Below are 19,707 nucleotides of genomic sequence, written 5' to 3'. Positions count from 1 at the left end.
AGGCTCCTCCCCCTCCCCCCAAGTGAGCATGGGTCCCCCTGCTTACTTCGTCATGGTGTCAGTCCTTATGCACTGGTCCTTGGCCCAGACACAGTGCGGGTCCCTGGCCAGTATGCAGTCGGAGCAACTTTGGTACTTCCCACAGTCCGCCATGGGGATCTGGACCACCTGACTGCGCGAGCCAGCAAACAGAAGCCTCTGCAGGAAGGAAGGAGGCGGTGTTAGAATTCACGACACCCATCAAGACCCCGCGCTTCTCTCCCCACGGACGCAATGGCACAGATTGCTTCAGCACCCTGGGTTCAATCCTGACCTTGGGCATTGTTTGTTAGCCTTTTCTCCCTGTGACTGTAAGGGTTCCCCCCCCCCCCCCCCCACTCCCTCGGGTGCTTCAGTTTCCTCCCAAATCCAAAGGTCGGGCCGGTTGGTCGGTCAATTGGCAGCTGTGAGTGAGAGAACCTGGGGATGACTTTATTGAGGATGTGGAGAGAATACAATGGAATTAATGCAAGCTTAATATACCTTGGTCTAGCATGGACTCAATGGGCCGAAAGGCTTGACTACTTCACAGGACAATTATAGAACAGGCAGATTGCTAAGGAAACAGAAGGTGACCAAAAGCTTGGTTCCACACATAGCTATTGGCTGGTTAAAAGACTCTTAGTCAGACACATAGATGCAGGAAAAATGGAGGGTTCTGGGTGTGAGGTGGGGAAGGTTTAATTTGTTGAGTAGGTTTATATAGGTCAACACAACATTGAGGGCTAAATGGTCTGGTACTGTGATGTTCTATATCAGTCTTGACAGAGGTGAAGAGGTTCAGAGAGGAAATTCCCAAGTTTAAGGATCAGGTACAGTCATCAATAGTAGAGTCAGGAATCCTGAATTTGTTGCCACAGACGGCCAAGTCAGTGGGTGCACTTAAGGCAGAGGTTAATAGGTTCTTGATTAGTTTGGGGAGAACGAAGGAGAATGGGGTTGAGAGAAAAAATGGATCAGTCATAGTTCGAATGGCAGAGCAGACTTGATGGGCCAAATGGTCCAATTCTGCTCCTACATCTTGCAGTCTCAGCAGAGAACAGCAGATGTTTCAGAGGGTTTTAAGAGCTATTGGAGGTGACAGGTTGGGAGAAACAGAATTTAAAAGATCAGAATTCTCCTCCAGTAAAACCCCTGTTATCCAGAACTCAAGCAACTGGCAAAAAAAAAATTGCGGAAAATAAATTACGGAAGTTTCAAATTGGTTTGCCTCACTGTTAGTTCGTTAATCATGCAATCTCAAGCAACCAGAAGATACACTTATCCAGCATCTACCAATCCCCATAGGTGTTGGATACTAGGGGGTTTTTACTGTATTCAGTCTGTTGCTACTGTAGGTCAACAAATGTGGGGCAGAGAGATGACAGGAAGCAGAGATCAGTGAAATCCCACTCAATTCAGGACAGATGTTGCCTCTCTGCCAAACTCTTGTGATAATATTCTGGAGAATAACATGGAATGATCTAACTCTCTGTACCAATCTCCCACCATCTCTCCAGTCAGGACAAATTTTAAAAAAACTATCCATAAGAGGAACTCAGCAGGTTTGAGAAATGTGAATGGGGAAGGGAAGAGATCATTCAACAGGACTGGGGAGGGGAGATTCCCAGTGCCATGAGCAGAGTGGGAGGGGTGAGATGGGGGCAAATAAGAAGTTGGTGGACCGGGGAGGGTTAAAGGATGGCAGACAGAGGAGTTGGAGGTGAGTGATTTTTTTTTAAGACGTACAGTACGGTAACAAGCCCTTTCGGCCCACAAGCCCCATTACACCCAATTAACCTACAATCCCAGTATGTTTTGAAGGGTGGGAGGAAATCCACTCAAACACGAAGATAACGTACAAATTCCTTACAGACAGCGCCAGATTTGAATCCAAGTCTCTGGCAATGTAACAGAGTTGCACTAACCTTACTGCTCTTGACAGGTGCCTGACAAATGGGAGAGAGTGGGGGAAGAGGAGAATGGGAAAGTGGGGGGGGAGGGGGGAAAGAAAAGGAACAGGCAGTTCTTAGATGAGCCATAGGAGGATGAAGGTGGAGACTTTGTGTGGAGTAGGTGGGATGGACCCTACAGTCCCTAAAGCATTTGCCCAGCCCTGATGTGCGTGACCCCATTCAGACCACGAGTCCATGCCACTCAATTACACCCAAATGACTTACACTCCTGGTACATTTTGGAGGAAACCGGAGCCCCCAGCGGAAACCCACACAGATACATGATCCGACACAGGCTGCACTCAGAGAGGCAGAGAGAACATATGTGAGAGGATAACTGTGGGCCTGTGTGCTTCCACCTGGAACCGACAGATGTCAGAGTACATCCAACTGGGATTCTTTCTCCGGCATGCGAGGCAGAATTACCATTTACTAGTAATGCAAAAAAAAACTATACTCATTGTACACATGTCAACAAATAAAGAAATGTAAACAAACTGACTGCAATACAGAGAGAAAAAGATCAATAAAGTGCAAATGTAGAGTCCTTAAATGAGTCCCTGATTGAGTTTATTGTTGAGGAGTCTGATGGTGGAGGAGGAGCAGCTGTTCCTGAACCTGGTGATGCGTTGAGTGACCTTGGGGTGGCTTAGTGCTTACAGAACGTTGGGCTGACTCACCTTCCTCTTTGAGATGGTTAGGCTCTCCACAGGCTGTGCCTCCTCAAACAGCTGGACCTCTTCGATGACATGTGCTCGTGAACCAATCATTACAGCCTTCTGGAGCCATCCCTGTCCTAAGGATGGCGGGGGCGGGGAAGCAGAAAGCACAGGGGAGTCATTTGGAATAAACCACAGCAACCAGAAAAACTGGATACAAATCCACCCGGATCAGGATTTGGCTCTTCTTTTCAGTAGGACGGCAGATGGGTCAGAAGATCTGAAAGCTCCAGCTCACAGCAAGACACCATCAAACTGCCTCAAGTTCCCATGCAACAGCTAACCTCCTCTTCCCAACTCCCCCCAATGCACTTCACCAGAGGGTCCCAAACTGAATACAGCACCAAGGAGAGATGCATTTGTCCTAATATTTATTTTAAAATGTAATTTTGATCTACGGCCCTTTCAGCCCACGAGCCCGTGCCGCTCAATTGCACCCAAATGACCTACAACCCCGATACATTTTGAAGAGTGGGAGGAATCCGGTGCCCCCGGAGGAAACCCACGCAGATAGGGGGAGAACGAATAAGACACACGGGATTCAAACTCTGGTCCCGATCACTGGCACTACAACAGCTTTGCACTAATCGTTATGCCCCAATGGCCATCAACCCAACTCCCTCTCCAATAGAGGCCGCTTGATCTGCTGACCGTTTTCCAGTTGTTAATTTAGATTCATTTTATGGAAGGAGATGTAGCATCAACATATGGTGGAATTTCCAGAGCAGAGGGTCATTGTCACCCATGGCAGGCCAAGCAAATCCAGGGAGTCATGAAGCCAGACATTGGAGTGGCAGAATTAGAATTTCTTGTTATGAACATGCCACGAAATTCATCGTCTGTGGCAGCATTCCAGGCACAAATTTTTAAATTACATGTAAAAAAACTAGTGCAAAAGAAGGTTCGTTGCTGAAAAGGGAGAAGCTTTAGGAAAACTTCACACAGAGAAAGGTGGGGATGTGGAATGAACTGCCAGCTGAAGTGGTGAATGAGGGTTCAATTAAGAGAATTTGGACAGGTACATGGATGGGATGGGGTATGGATGGCACAGGTCAGTGGAACTAGGCAGGAAAATAGTTCAGCCCAGTCTAGAAAGGCCGAAGGGCCGGTTTCTGTGCAGTGATGTTCTCTGGTTCTATGCCCCTGGGCCTTGCCACCAGCTTCTGCTCGGTATGCCCCCGTCTCACCACTAAGCATCTCTCAGGCAGGGAAGGAGCATCAATGCAGGGAGCCTCAGGAGAGGATGGTGTGAGATTAATCAGTTACCATGCCAAAGCTTGGAAAATGTTGGATTTGTAAGAAATCCATGTCCTCCCACTTGTGGTCATGTCTCGGGTCTGCTGGAGCCAAAGGTCTGAGATTCTATAAAATAGATTAAAGAACCACTCTTTAAATCCTAATACAGCAAGATCCCTGGTGTCTAACCCCCCAGAGGTTTGGTTAGATGCCGGTTGCTTGAGAGTGCGTGTTGTGTGGATTGGCAAACTGACCCCTGAGGGCACCAATTTTAAACTTTCGTATTTTTTTACCGATTTATTTTCCATGAATTCTGGATATTGGGGATTTTATTCTCTTTCTTTACAGTTTTCTGTCAGATTTGAAATAATCTTTTGCTGAAAAGCCAGAAGTCGATCCCTTGCATCAAATGAATAAACGTTATTGTCAAATGCCTTTCAAGGGCATCTAGCTATTGCATGATCTCTTTGGCAACTCAAGAACTACAACACCCTTTAGAACTAACCCATCTGAAAGCCACTTAAACGTCAGTCTGTTACCAGTACCACTCCTGATCTAAATTTGGCTGCAGTTTCAAGAGGACACATTTTCCCACGGAGGGAATGTCAAGGAGGCAGAGCCTGAAGACGCATGCACTGTATCCACATATGCACTCCCCACCAGCCTTCCCTTTCCAACCTTGTATTCCTGTCTACATTCGAGGGGGGCACAGTTAGTGGAACAATATAACAGTGCCAGCAAATCAAGTTCAAATCCGCCAGTCTGCAAGGAGTTTGTATATTTCACGTGTCTGCGCGAGTTTCCAAGGGTCCTCTGGGTTCCTCCCACATTCCAAAGATGAATGGGGTTAGTAGGCTAATTGGTTATATGGGAATTCTTGGTCAGCGTAGGCTCATGGGCCAGAGGGGCCTGTTACCGTGCTCTATGTCTAAATTTTAAAAAATAAACTAAAAGAGATGCTGTTTATTCTCCCCTCTTACTCCTCTTCCTAGTTGGAGTGGGGTGGGGGGAGGGAGGGGGGTGTCGGTGGGAAGAAGGCAAGAGTGTAAAAGACAGTTTTTTCCCCCACAGACAGCAGTCTCTTGAATGAACCCCAGAACAGTGATATTATGCTGCCCTTACTTGGTGCTAATTGATCTTTCTTTTCAATGCCATCCAATACTCTGTAACCCATTTCAATTCTCTACCCCATTCCCTTGCTGACAATGTCTCACCATGGTCTCATGCACTGCCAGACTGAGACTACCTGCAAATTGGAGAAACAACACCTCCAAGGGGCAGGAGGGGGAAGCACAATCCCACAGGCAGGAGGTGAATAAGGGAGGAAGGGCACACCAGCAAACAGGAGGAAGGGGGATGGCTCTGTGAACAGGGGTGGTGAACTGGAGGAAAGAAGAGAGAGGGGAAAGACTGCGGCAGCTGGCTACATTTGTACTCAGTCTCCCGAAGAGGATGTGGCAGGGTAGATGCTGAGATCTTTCTGCTGTTGGGAGAGTCTTGATTGCAAAGACACAGATACAGGATAAGGGGGTGGCCACTTAAAAGTGAGCCGTGCTGCAGTTTCTTCTCACGGTGGTAAATCTTTGAAATCATGCACCCTGGAGGATTGTGCAGGCTAAATCACTTCAAGAGGGGAGTGGACAATGTTAAGAAAGATCAGCATTATAGTCAATTGGTACAAAGGAGGGGCCGACTACTGGTTCGATGAAGAAAATAGAACCTTGCGTAAAACACAAATTTTAAATTTAGACATACAGCACGGTAACAGGCCACTTCGGCCCACAAATTCATGCTGCCCAATTTACACCCAATTAACCTACATTCCCAGTAGGTTTCCTACAGTGGGAGGAAACCAGAGACCCCAGGGAAAACCCACGCAGACACAGGGAGAACAGACAAACTCCTTACAGACAGCACGGGATACGAACCCCGGTCCTGATCGCTGGCGCTGAAAAGGCATTGCACTGACCACTACACTAACTGTGCCACCCCAAAGGTCTGCAGACACCGTGACTGAAGCTGGGGAAATTCAGTAGGTAATACCTTGATGAAGGGCTCAAGTCTGAAATGGTGGTTTCGTATCTTTATCTTTGCTACATGAAGTACACTGTTTGGCCTGCTGAGTTTCCCCAGCGTTGTGTTCCCTCTCTAACTCTTTTCTCCCTAACCAGGACACAGTCCATAACCAACACCGTGAGGATTGTTCCATCAAACTCTCCCCCCCCCCCCCCCACTTCCCCAAGCATAAACTTTCCAACTCCCCCGCCCTGTATCTCACTGAAATCAAAACACCACCATTTTGGTCCAACTGATTCTTTCCCAGAACACGCAAAACATTGAAATGCACAACTCCCACAGGATTTCCTTTTTAAAAAAATCTAATTTATGGTCGTTTAAATTTACAAAGATGCAAACCACCTACGTCCTAACTTATCTCAACATTGCTCCTGCTTCCTTCAGCACTGGTGGCCTCCTGCCATATGAAGGTAGGGTGGAGCTTTTATAAATTTAGACACAGCACAGTAACAGGCCAGGCCCTCTTGGCCCATGAGCCTGTGCCCAATTGCACTCAATCAACCAACAAACCCCGTACGTTTCAAACGGTAGGAGGAAGTCAGAGTCCCCAGGGAAAACCCACATATACACACAAGGAGAACGTACAAACTCCTTACAGACGGCATAAGATTCAAATCCTGGTTACTGGCGCTGTAACTGCTAGGCTGATCCCATCACCCCAAAATTGAGGATGGATTTCTCAGTGTTGTGTGGGTAGAAAACAGACAAATTTCACTGCCACATCCTCCTTCTTAAAGAGGAGTAGCGTCAATGGCTCTTTCTCTCTCACCGCCATCAATAACCTGGATTCCAGAGCACACTGGAGACAACGAGGTGCAAGCCTTTGCCATTAGTCTGTCCAGGTATTTTGAACAACTATTGCCTTGTGCAAATCAAGAGCTAGATGGGAGGAGCTGATGAGACTCAAGGGATCTCTGTCCCAGCAATGATGTGGATCAAAGGGTGACAGCACTTCTTTTCACTGCACACTGGAGTGGCACAAATGTGAGGTGACTGTCAACAGCTGTTGCCTCACACCTCAAGCGACCGAGGTTTGATCCTCACCAATGCCTTGCGGATTTAACCTTGCCCCTCCAATTTCCTCCATCTCAAAAACATGCAGGTTTCAATTGGTCAACTACTTCACTTCTGATCCCCACTCCTGACTGTCCACGGCCACATGCACTGCCAAACCAAGGCCACCCGTAAATCGGTGGAGCAACACCTGGGCACTCTCCAACCGGACGGCATTAGCATCGACTTCTCCAGTTTCTGCTGGACCACTCCCCATTCTCCCTCTCTCTTCCCCATCTATCTCTCTCCTTTCCCCCAGCTCTCCAACCCCTTCCCTCTCCATTCACAGAGCCATCCCCCCTCCCCCTGTTTGCAGCTGTGCCCTCCCTCCCTTATCCACCTATTACCTCCTGCCTGGGGACCATGCTCACCCCCTCCCCTCTACGATCTTATATAGCAAAGATAAACACATCTTGAAGGTCTCAAGCCCGAAACATTGGTTATGTATTGTTATTTTTGCCAAATAAAGGACACTGTTTGACTTGCTATGTTTCTCTAGCATTGTGTTTTCACTTCAGTCACGCATTCTGCAGACTTTTGTGTTTTAATCTTCTCACCTCAGGTTTGAGGGTTAAATGGCCACTTTAAACAGATGAATTGTGCAGGGAGGACCGGTAGAATCAGGGAAGACCGTTGATGGGAATGTAGGGACAATGGAATGGCTTAGTGTAGGATTAGTTCTCAATGGTCAGCATGGACTTGGTATCTGAAGGGCCCTGCTTCCATGCAATTTAGTTTGAAAAGCGAGTGTGTGACATAGTTAGTGAGGCAGTGGTTAGTGATTATTACAGCGCCAGCGACCAAGGTTCAAATCCGGTGCTGTCTGTAAGGAGTTTGTATGTTCTCCCTGTGTCTGCGTGGGTTTCCTCCGGTTCCCTCCCACCTTCCAAAACATACTGGGGGGGGGGGGGGGGGGGGGGGGGGCAGTTGTAGGGTGATTGGTATATTTGGCCAGCATTGGGTCGTGGGCCAAAAGGGCCCATTACCATGATCTATGTCTAAATTAATCCAAATATTCAGCATTGAGATCCAGTTTGAAAATGGTCAGTATGGAAGAGTAGTGCTGAAGGCCCTGCTCTGTGTTGGACATGCGACCCATTGCTACCTGTTTCTCCCAAAGGGGAGGGAGACTCACCAGTGCCGATGTACAGCACGTTCCACGAGGCCACCCGGTCCACCACGAGCCGCGTGTAGTTGACGTTCTTCTGGACCAGTAGCGGCTGGCGGCCCACCGGCCAAACCTGCTCGTTCATCAGCGGATGCTCCTTGGCGAAGTTGAGGGTGCTGTCGGGCAGTTCGAGGGAGGTGTTGTAACCACTCTTCCTGTGGCTGTTGGTGATGCACTGGGGATGAGGGAGGACCCACGTGAGGAGTTGTGTGAGGAGGTGAAAGCAATTGCCACTCTGATGAGATGGCTACCAGTTACCAGTTGTTGGTGTTAGGGCCACTTATAAATGATTTGGGTTATGGAATCAATGGGTTTGTGGCTGAATTTGCAGACGATACCAAAATAGGTTGGTTGGGGAGGTGGTGCTGAGGATACTGAAAGGCTGCAGAGACTTGGAGAGATTAGAAGAATGGGCAGAGGTGGCAGATGAGATAATGTTAGAAAGTGTATGGACATATTACTTTGGTAGAAGAAATAAATGGAGAGGTGGGGAGAAATTTCAAAATTCAGAGGTGCAAACTGACTTGAGAGTCTTCCTGCAGGACACCAAAAAGGTTAACCTCCAGGTTGAAGAGGGCAAATGCAGTGCTGATGTTCATTTCTGCACATAAAAGAGCGAGGGTGTATGTTGAGACTCTCTCGGGCACTGGTGAGAATGGAGTACTGAATACGGAATTGGGTGCCTTCATTTGAGAAGAGAAGCGCTGGTGTTGGAGAGGGTTCAGAGAAGATTTACTAGAATAAAAGGGTTAGTACATGAGGAAGGTTTGTCGTCTCTTTGACTGGACCCGGGAGTACAGAAGGATGAGGAGGAACTTCAAAGACATTTCGAATGCTGAAAGGCCCAGGACAGAGTAGATGTGGCAAGGTTGTTTCCCATGGTAGGGGAGTCTAGGACAAGAGGTCACCACAGGATAAAAGGGCATCAAGGATTTTGGGGAGAAGATTGGGAAGAGGGGCGTGCATACATATGTGTACCCCCAAAAAAAGCTCGCCTTTCCTCAGCCAGAGTCCATGGGAGAAGAACCAAAGAATGGGACAGGAGCGGACTGCTTTTGCAATATTCCCGATCTTTGGAAGATGAAAGGTCTCGGGAAGGGTCAGTCGTGCACTTACGGATCCTGGTCTGGGATTCGGCACTTTATCCGAATATTGGCCCCATTTCTGAGCCTGGTCCCGGAACACCTTGTATGGGCCGTCGAACGCTCGCTGGATGTCCTTCATCCGGTACTGGCATACAGCAGAAACATCCAGGTCAGCCCTGCGGGCAGAGGCACGATGCCGGTTAGACAGGAAGACCGTCTCATGCAGCAGGCAAGCTGACAGGCTGGAACAGGTCACCACCACCATGTTGGGGCACCAGCAAGATGGATTAGAATGCTTCGCTCTGGAAGCATTAGACATCCAGACAAAAATGGGGCAAGATGGAGGAGAAATGACAGTAATAGATTGTACCTCTTTAATCCGGAGACATTAGGACCTGGCCACAAAAAATGCTGGAAGTCTGAAATTGACCCCTAAGTGAACTCCCTAATGTTAACATATCAAAGGTCTAACAAAGCTTAAATCAGGAAATAATACTGTAAGGCGGCACGGTTAGCGCAACGCCTTTACTGCACCAGCGATCCTTACAGAGGGCGTGGGACTTGAACCTATCGAGTCCTGATCTCCCGATCACGGCAGATTTAACCTTTGCTGCACCCGCGATTGGGAGATTAGTACAAATTCCTTACAGAGGGCATGGGACTTGAACCTCTCGAGCCCTGATCGCGGCAGATTCGACCTTTACAGCGCCAGCAATTAGGACCTGACTCGATTTCCGTGTCGTCTGTAAGGAGTTTGTACTAACAGCTGCAGATTCAAACGTGCCAGACCATGGGAGTTGGTGGACCACAAAGCGCCAGATGGTAGAGGTACAACCTGTACTAGATACCTGGATTAAATCACAGCCCAGAATGAAACATGGAAGTCTGCAGGCGCATTGATTGTAGTCAAAACACAGAAATGACGGAGGAACTCAGCCGGTCTCGCAGGGTCTGAGGCAAAGATATACAACTCCTGTTTCAGGCCTGAGCCCTTCTTCAAGGTACAGAAAAGGCGGATGAATAAAAGAAATAGTGGGGGGTGGAGTTCAGACCAACAGACAAAGGTGATAATTGGATGTGGAGAAGGGACCAGGAGAGAGGGAAGGTGAGAATGGATAGGGGAAGGGGAGTGGTTTGAGTGATGTAGGCAGTTCAGACATAAATTCAAAGCACAGAGATGTTGGAGGAACTCAGCTGGGCTCACAGTGTCCATAGGTGAAGATACATTACCGATGTTTCAAGCCCAAGTAGTATATCTTCACCTCCTATGGATGGTGTGAGACCAGCAGAGTTCCTGTGTTTTGACTACAATCACAGCATCTGCAAACTTTCCTGTTTCATTCTGGGCCGAGATTTAATTCAGGCACAAATCACCTGAGGTTCCCCTGCCTGACAATACCCTACCCCTGCTGACATGGAATCCCTGCCTTTGTCTGCAGGACGCTGCCTGTGCCTGCTGAAGCCCAGTACCAGCAGGGCTCCCCCACATGCCATCAGCGAACTCAGTCTCCACCCAGGCAGGGGAAGGTGAGCAACTGCCCCAGATGGATCCCTCCCCCCTCCTCCCCACCCCACTTTTAACCCCGTGGCTTCAGGTTACACTTGCCTCCAGGCTATTTAATTGCTTAACCCTTTGATAGATGAGGCAGAGGAACTGATTTTCCCTTGTGGAAATATGAAATGTCAAGGTCAATGTGAAAGTGGTGGCTCTACATTCCGGGAAAGAGCATTAAATCCTGAACTGGAAGCTTTTGGTCCAGCTCTTTCGATAGCATTTTGAATCAATGGAACTCTTAACACATCCCCATCTTTCCTGTAAGCATACAGCAGAAAACATCTATCAGTGCCGTCAGTTTAAAAGGAAGCATCTCGGCTGTGCATTCTTTGAGCTCTTTAGGTGACAGGAAGAGTCAGGCCACTAATCAGCAAATCAACGACCAGCTCTATGCCCCACTCCCATACTCACATGGCTGTCCATGGCCTCCTGTACTATCCCACCAAGACCACCTTTAAATTGGAGGAGCAACATCTGATTTTCCACCTGGGCACTCTCCAACCTGATGGCATTAACCTCGATCTCTGATTTCTTTTTCCCCTCCCTTCCCTTTCCCCTGTCTTCTTTCCTCCAGCTCTCCATTCACATAGCCATCCCCCCTCCCCCTGTTTACCCCTTATCCACCTATTACTTTCTGCCTGTGGGACTGTGCTCCTCCACATGTCCCCCCCCCCCCCACAGCATTTTAATCAGGCGCCTGCCGACATTTTTCCATATCTTGATGTAGGGCTCAAGCCCAAAATGTTGTTTCTGTATCTTTGCTCGAAAAGGACACTGTTTGACCTGCTAAATTGCTCCAGTATCGTGTTTTCACTTCAAACACAGTGTCTGCAGACTTTCATGTTTTACTTAATCAACAACCAGGGACATGGGAGTTCAACTGCAGGCCTGGCTGCGCCTGTTCTTGGATGGGAGGAGATTTGAGACCAGTGTGCAAGATTGTGACTTGTTTAGACAAGAGAAATGGGGAAAGAGCACAGGTTGGCAGGCAGTTCAGAACCACAGCCACTCCGCAAAGTTAAAGTGAAGGCAGACAATACAAGAGGGAAGTGAGAAAATACTTAAGGGGGAGTAGTTTTAATCAGAGTCTTTTTGGAACAGATATAAGGAGGGATTTCTTTAGCCAGAGGGTGGAATTTGTTGCCACAGATGGCTGTGGAGGCCAAGTCATTGTTTATTTAAAGCAGAAGCTGATAGTGTGTCGAAGGTTACAGGAAGAAGGCAGGAGAATGGGGTTGGAGAGCAAAATAAATCAGCCATGATCAAATGGCAGAGCAGACTCTATGGGGTGAATGGCCTAATGTCTTATGGTGTAAAACAGAGTCAATGGAACAGGAATAATTTGTAGAGCTACGGGCAAAAAGAATGAGAATGGGACCAATTGGGTGGGTGGGGTTGGGTGTTCGTGGGAGTGAGTGTGTGCCCAGATGGCTTCTGTGTTTATTTACCTCGTTTTTGGATTTTGTTTAAGCAACGCTATTGCCTAGTATGGAACGCCATCTTCCACAACTCCCAGAGCAGTCAGTCATCTCCACAATTTGGGAGGCAATTGTTACCCCTGGGACAGGAGCGGTTGGGGTCATTCATCTGAAGTCTATCTGCAGCCTTGTCCCAATTTAAAGGGGTCAACGATGATGCTGGGAGTAGTCAAACAGTCCTCCCACTGCAGTTGAGGTTCTCAGCAGCAATAGAGGTGAGAACCAGGCCTTGGATGTTGGCAGGGGGTAGGGAGGCAGGAAGGGAAAGGTTTGTCACAAAGACCTACCATTGAGCCTGGAAGATGCCGTAGAACACCGTGTTCTTCCAGCTACCATCATTCAGCGTGTAGATTGTCTGAATCTGGTTCAGGTGAAGTTGCAGCTCTGGAACCGAACACAATAACCGGGCCTTCAGAAAGGTGGTCCATTTCTTCTGAAGGGTTCGAGCCCCACCCAGGTCGCCCTGCAATTGAAAGGACAAAGAACACTCACTCTTCTGATGCCATCCAACACGCCTGCCTTGAATCGAGCAACTTGGTGTGCCAATGCAGTGGGCATTCTGGAGATGATCATAACCATGTCGATCTAGAGCAGAGTCAGCCAAACTTCCTTAATGCAGGAGCCACATACGACAAACCTGATGTTTGAGCGATCGCAAGCCATGCCCACCAATGCTATCTTAGTGAGCGGTGAGCAGTGGCTCATTCCATGCCTGTCATAGCCAACATACCATATATGTCATCGTACAAGATGACTCTATACAGTATGACCCCTGGAACTTCCACCTAAAATGTTGGTTTTGAGCGATATCCTTTGTATAAAGCAATTCCCTCTCCCCCAAAATCTGGAACTGACCAGTGGATGCTGTTAAAAGCAAATCACATTATTTTAATAACAAATCATCATTTAAAAGTTTAAATTTTATTTAGATAATGGACCCTGCAGAGGAGCGCTGAGATTTCATATATAACTAGCGCAAGATTGCATCAAGGCTGGCGGGAAGATGGCGGCAGTCATCAAGATAAGAATTTCAGTTTCTTTGGTTTTAAGGTGAAAATTTTAAGATTCATAGATCATTCTAAACAACAGCACATTCAGTACAGGTATACTCTGCTTTATGAAACTAGAGCGTCACTATGAAAGCATTCATAAGCCGAAATGGCGTAAAGCAAAGACCCACTGAAATCCTTTTGTTAAAGCGAACACAGGTTTCTTTGTAAAAGCGAATTTTCGTAAGGTGAGCATTTGTAATATAGGGTATACCTGTATTGCCATGAGCCGCATATTATATGTCAAAAAGCTGCATGTGGCTTGTGAGCGTGTTTTGGCCACCCCTGATCTGGACTCACACCAAGTTGTAGGCACAGAATTGGGCCCTTCAGCCTGTCAAATCTATGTCAACCATCGTACTAATCTGAACGTCTCATTTACTTGCATTTGGCCCTTGGCTCAATTTACCTCGACAAGCGTGGCACGGTTAGCTTGGGATGGCAGCGGTTAGCGTAGCAGTTAGCACGGCGACTGGGGGTCCGAATCTGGTGCTGTCTGTAAGGAGTTTGTCTGTTCTCCCTATGTCTGTATGGGTTTCCTCCCACACTCCAAAATGCACGACGGGGGTTGTAGGTTAACTGGGTGGCAAGGGCTCATGGGTTGGAAAGGCCCATTACCAGGCTGCATGTCTAAATTTAATTCAAGTTCTTGCCTTGATGCTTCTTAAGCCCCTTGAAAAGGCCTGCCTCTATCACCTCTGCAGACAGCAAATTCCAAATAATCTCTGAATTTGGGGAAACCCCCTCCCCCTCCAGATAACCTCCAAACTTCCTTACTTTCACCTCTTAAACCAGTAACTATTCAGGCTCAATTCACATCAGGACAATGTTTCCTTCCTGAAGATTATAAGATGTTTATTTTTCAAGGAATCCAAGTGTTTTCTGAACTTCACTACCAGAATCTAGCTCTTCAGGTTTATTTAAATTATTTTATTTTAAATTAAACATACGGCATGGTTCCAGGCCATTTCGGCCCACAAATCATACCACCCAATTAACCTGGTACATTTCAATTCAATCCATTATTTAACCTCCACCCAAGTATCTGAATATTTTAATATGCCTTCTGCCACACCACCCAAATACACACATTAATCTACACACAGATCACAATTCCAATAGCACTGGATGACAAACTTTTCAAAAGTTTTGCTTCCTGTAAAAACATTGGGGATTATGATGGACAACTTCTGAACACAATGATAATTTCAGATTTGCTGTATCACGTAGGAACTTGGAGAAATATTAAATTAACTTTTATTAAATATAACATTTCCTCGCATAATGACCTAAAAATGTTTTGCCGCTGATATTTGCTTGTACTCAGCATCTGATGCCTCTCAGGTCAGCACCTAACAATAGTCGGCCTGCATTGATGGATTCCAGTGGCCCCGATACCACTTTTTCAGTCGCAAGTGTGGATGCAGAAAATGAATTTTCAATGATATGTTGCACTTTGTGGTTTTAGATGCTTGAAGTAGACTTAAAATGTGACAGGAAATCACAAAAACATCTTAAATAATAGCATGTGGTAGGAATATTTTACGGTGATTTTTGTGATCAGAAGCCCAATAATGCATAAAATATGCCCAAAAGTGTTCAGGAAGCAAAGTCTTCATTGTCCAGTGTAATTTTACCACTGCCCTATCTTTCCAAACAGAAATCCCAAATCTGGAGGGAGGCAGTGAAGATGTTTCGGAGGGGTAAACCCCAAAGGCAGGTATAGTGACTTCGATCCAGTAAGTCGTCGCTTGAAGGCCAAGTGAAACACTCGTTCATGACACGTTTTCAATTAGTTTCAATACAAGTCCAGATGTATTTTTATTTCATAACCAACTTCAAATTATCTTCTTTAACGCTGACATGAAATAATCATAAACAACATCTACATTTGATGCTCCGTGAATACAGAGAAACATCAGTGTTGACTTTCTTCTAAAGTTATCGGTGTTTCACTCACCCTTCTCTATGGCTCCATGTTTAACGTTCTAAATGAAGCTCCCCTAATGTGTCACGCATTACCATGCATGCTCCAACCAGCACGCTAACACCCGAGCGCACTGCGCATGCTCTGAGGACCCCGCATGCCCACAACTACAGAGGGAGCTGCACCCAGCCAAAACATACTCGGGATGCCTCCGATACCCGTGGGGACCAACAGGACACCTACCGAACAAGTAAAGAAATTAAACCGATTTGGCTCGTTTGGCCCCTGCAGCAGGTGTAGCTCCTCCCTCCCCCCCACCCCCCAACCACGAACATTAAAAAGGACAGGCAGAAACCAGCTCCTGGAGACTCATTCCCAGTCTGCGTGCTCCATGTAGCTCGCCTCGAGTGCTGCCCCAGTTTTATGCCCATCAGCACAAACCATAGTGAAGGACTGCTTCTTTTCTGCTGTTTTAATTATTTTTTTCCAAAAATAGATTTTATTCACAATGAATTATTCACAAAAATGAAAACTATTCAAAGTCTTTTCACACCCATAGTATCAATCGCATCTATACACTCCCATTGCTGTACACTGTTACATTTGTTCGCTAAATACACTACCCCTGTGGAACCTTGTTGCCTCTACCCGCTCTGTTCCCCTCGGTCTCAGCCCCTCAGCGCCTGGTAATGGGATGACTTCAGACTGTGGTCCTTCCCCCCCCCGTGCCTTCACGTTGGTTGTCCCGAGCCTCAGTGCGTCCATCCCTGAGCCTGGAATGTGCTAGCTGACAGCATTCCCAGACCCACATCTCCTCCGGGTGCTGGAAGACCAACAGGTTTCGGGCAAGCCAAAGTGTGTCTTTCACCGAGTTGATGGTCTTCCAGCAGTTCTGGATGTCTGACCCCGACTGCGTCCCAGGGAACAGCCTGTAGATCAGAGAGTCATCAGTCACACGGCAGCTGGCAATGACAAATGAACCTATCCTTTGTAAAAGAAGATGACCGGTACTTTTCTCTGGCACTTTGTCCCAGTCACTATACACCTTGCACTTTTGACTGACCGTTAATGCTGCACCATGCACTTTATTACTGCATACTTAAGTATGGGTTGACTTGCCTGGGCAGCACATAAAGCAAAGCTTTTCACTGCATCTTGGTACAGGTGAAAATCAACAATTCAATTTAATTTCCTCTGCTCTCTCATTATACAGTGAGAGGTTATGGTTTGATGTGGAGTGTGAGTGGTGTAGTGGAGGCAATGTCAGCATTCCAAAGGGAGTTGGCCAAGTAGTGTAAAGAGTCTGCAGAACTCTGGGGATGGACAAAACTGGAGACAAGTAAGATGGGAGGAGGTCAAATGATTTAAGATGCAGCTCGCTTGCACCATCCAGCACTCCCACAATCCAAAACTAATTTGGATGCCTTGTAATATAATTAACTCCCAAAATCAAACCCCTCAATCCCAAACTGAGGCGAACCTCTTCTGACCTCTACATTTCCCATGACCTTTCCCAATCAGCTTGCTGAAATAGTGTCAATTTAGAGCAAATGAAAAAAAAACCCAAGTCATCTGGGATTTCGATAGTCACTGCCCAGAAATGACTGTCAGTGCCTTCAACAGCTGCCGGAGGACCGCAATTTGATTCTAATTGAATTGAAAATGAGGATCCTGGGCTGCCACTTCCTCACCCGGTGGGAAAGGCTGGTTGTTTGGAAGATATTGTGTGATGGAAAGGGTTTTAATGAGAAAGGTTAAAATCAAGATCGTAGTGGGGGAGGAGCAAGCAGAAGAATGCAGCAGAGAGCAGATGTGGGGGGGGGGGGAGGGGGGATGATAGATGCTAATCTGAATACAGATACTCCTGTGAGATGGAAGCAATGGCAGGAAGACGAGAAGCAACAGGGTCAGACAGAGTGAGGAATTCTTCAACATCCCCATGAAATCGTCAAGAAGCCTGTGGCGATCTTTCTCAACGAATATATGTATTCAGGAGGATCAGAGCCAGGACCACCAGGCTGAGGAACAGCTTCTTCCCACGGGTGGCGAGAATGCTGAACGACCAAAGGAACTGTTCACACTCACCATCCGAGACACATTTGTACAAAACAATTTTTTTTATAGATAAAACATTTGTCCTACATGTGTATTGTCTGTATGTGTGTTAAATCTTGCTGTATGTCTACGAGTTTGCACCGAGGACCGGAGAACATTGTTTCGTTGGGCTGTACTTGTACAATCAGAGGATAATGCATTTGATTTGAATGAATTAGCTGTCCCCTTCATCGGGGGTGGATACTGATGTATGGTCAGGGATTAGCTCTGCCGAACACAAACACCCCATCTCAGAAGCCCAACGAGCAGCCTGCCTGTTCCAGATTTTAATCACACCAACACTGGTGGGGTGGGGTGGGGAGGAGCCAGACATGGTACACTGGGGCAAAGGCAGGGTAATCTAGAGACACCAAGGAATGGTGTTGGAGAGAGGAAAATCAGCAAGATAATAAAATCCAGCACTTTTAAACTGTTTGGCATATAATTCAATATAAAATTTTTTTTTTGGACATACAGCATGTTAACAGACCATTCCGGCCCATGAGCCCACGCCACCCAAACACACCCACGTGACCAATTAACCTATGATCCCCGTACATTTTTGGAATGTGGGACGAAACCAGAGTACCTGGAGGAAAGGCGCACGGATCACAGGGAAGAACATACAAACTCCTTACAGACAGTTACATAGGAAGTAGAAACAGGAGGAGGCCAAAAATGGCCCATCTGCCATTCAATAAGATCATGGCTGATCTAATTTATGACCTAACTCCACCTACCTGCCTTCTCTCCATATCCCCTAATTCCTCTATCAATTAAAAATTTATCTAACCGAATTTTAAATATGTTTAATGAATCAGCCTCAACCACTTCCCTGAATAGAGAATTCAAAACATTCACTACTCTCTGGGAAAAACTATTTTTCTTTATCTCTGTCCTAAATCTACTCCCCCGAATCTAGAGACTGTGTCCTCTCGTTTTAGTTTCCCCAGCCAGCTCAAAACACCTTCCTACATCTATCCTATCCGTAGACAGTTCCGGATTCGAACTTGGGACACTGCCGCTGTAATAGCAATGTGCTAACCATGACTCCCGTTAGGTTAATAAGACATTGTGGGCACAGTGATACAAGCTTGTACAGGGCAGAATCACAATTCAGTAGGCGACTCACTCCTTTGACTTTACAACAGCTCTATATAGATGCAACATAGGTTGTCTCTCTCCCCCAAATCCTTTCTCCTCTGGTGCTAGCACAGCTCCCTTCTGAACACTTCGATTGAACCTACTTCCATTACACCTCTGTGCAGTGTAAAAATAACTTCTGCTTGAGGTAAGAGCAGAGCATCTGCACAATAGAGGTGGGGGAGGGAGGAGGGCAAGCACTAATTGAGTTAAAGCCCAAACCAGAGGCGGCACTCAAACTGTTAAGACTAGGAATGAGTTTCCAGACTTGCTGGATTCTCCACCTCGATCCTGCCCAGAAGGATTGTGTTGAAAGACCAGCATTCAAAACTCACCTTACATACGCGGGCAACTCTTGCCACAACTTGATCTCTGTAGCAGTCGTACTCTACAGCTCTCTCACTGAAGAAAAAGTAGATTTTATCATCGTCCCCCGAGTCACTGTTGGTGCTCTCCTGGATGTAGGCTGATCCAACGAAGTTTGGTTCTGGAAAGAAATGCATCAAATTGCAGAGACAGGAGAACAGTTAGGCAGCATTATATATCTTAATCCTATCACTTGCCCCATTCTTAATAGAGTGCAAAAAGCCTGCCCAAACAGCCATCAAATACTCATTAACACTGATCTCATTTCCCAGGTCTTGGACCAGAGCCTCTTATACATACATACAGCACAGTAACAAGAGAGAGCTTCCGCTAACATTCATAGATTCATCATCTTCTAGTCCATCCATCCACAAATGCAAGGTTTGAGAAATGATTTTGCCAATCGTGCCAACTTCAAAGGATTCTGGAAGCGATCACAATGTCCATCTCGTCTCTACCTCACCTCCCCTGATTGCAGGAGGCAATAAGCAGTGCAACTGGTGTTTCAAGAAGAGATGGGAGGGCTTGGAGGAGTGAAAAGGATTGGAGAGAGATATGTAAAACAAGCAAGTCTACAGTCACCGTGGTTGAGGCAAAAACAATGGTGAAGAAACTCAGCTGGTCATATAGTGTACATGTGGTCTGACTTACAATTTTTCAAAGTTACGACGGTTCAAATCCGAACTTTCAATTTTTAATTACGATCTGATCCTGCACTTGCGATATGCAGTAGACTACTCACAATGCTGGGCGATGGCAGCATCGTGCAAGAGTATCGTACAGCA

The 19,707-nt window shown here is 46.7% G+C and overlaps 1 protein-coding gene across 2 annotated transcripts in view; it reads right to left on the bottom strand.

Annotated features, from left to right (window-relative positions):
* Positions 1-19,707, bottom strand: part of sema4c (sema domain, immunoglobulin domain (Ig), transmembrane domain (TM) and short cytoplasmic domain, (semaphorin) 4C) — a 71,903-nt gene that overhangs the window by 8,550 nt on the left and 43,646 nt on the right. For both annotated transcript variants that reach the window (XM_069918014.1, XM_069918015.1), the window contains exons 7-12: positions 18,892-19,043; positions 12,631-12,806; positions 9,342-9,486; positions 8,193-8,400; positions 2,654-2,769; positions 47-198 (exon numbers count right to left, since the gene is read on the bottom strand). In XM_069918014.1, the coding sequence (XP_069774115.1) occupies positions 47-198; positions 2,654-2,769; positions 8,193-8,400; positions 9,342-9,486; positions 12,631-12,806; positions 18,892-19,043 (949 nt within the window). The remainder of the gene's footprint in view (positions 1-46; positions 199-2,653; positions 2,770-8,192; positions 8,401-9,341; positions 9,487-12,630; positions 12,807-18,891; positions 19,044-19,707) is intronic.

This window comes from Narcine bancroftii, chromosome 2 (assembly GCF_036971445.1).
Source record: "Narcine bancroftii isolate sNarBan1 chromosome 2, sNarBan1.hap1, whole genome shotgun sequence".
In the NCBI taxonomy this organism is placed as follows: Eukaryota; Metazoa; Chordata; class Chondrichthyes; order Torpediniformes; family Narcinidae; genus Narcine; species Narcine bancroftii.
The sequence above is the reverse complement of the archived record's forward strand: the minus strand, read 5'-3'. Positions and strand labels throughout refer to the sequence as shown.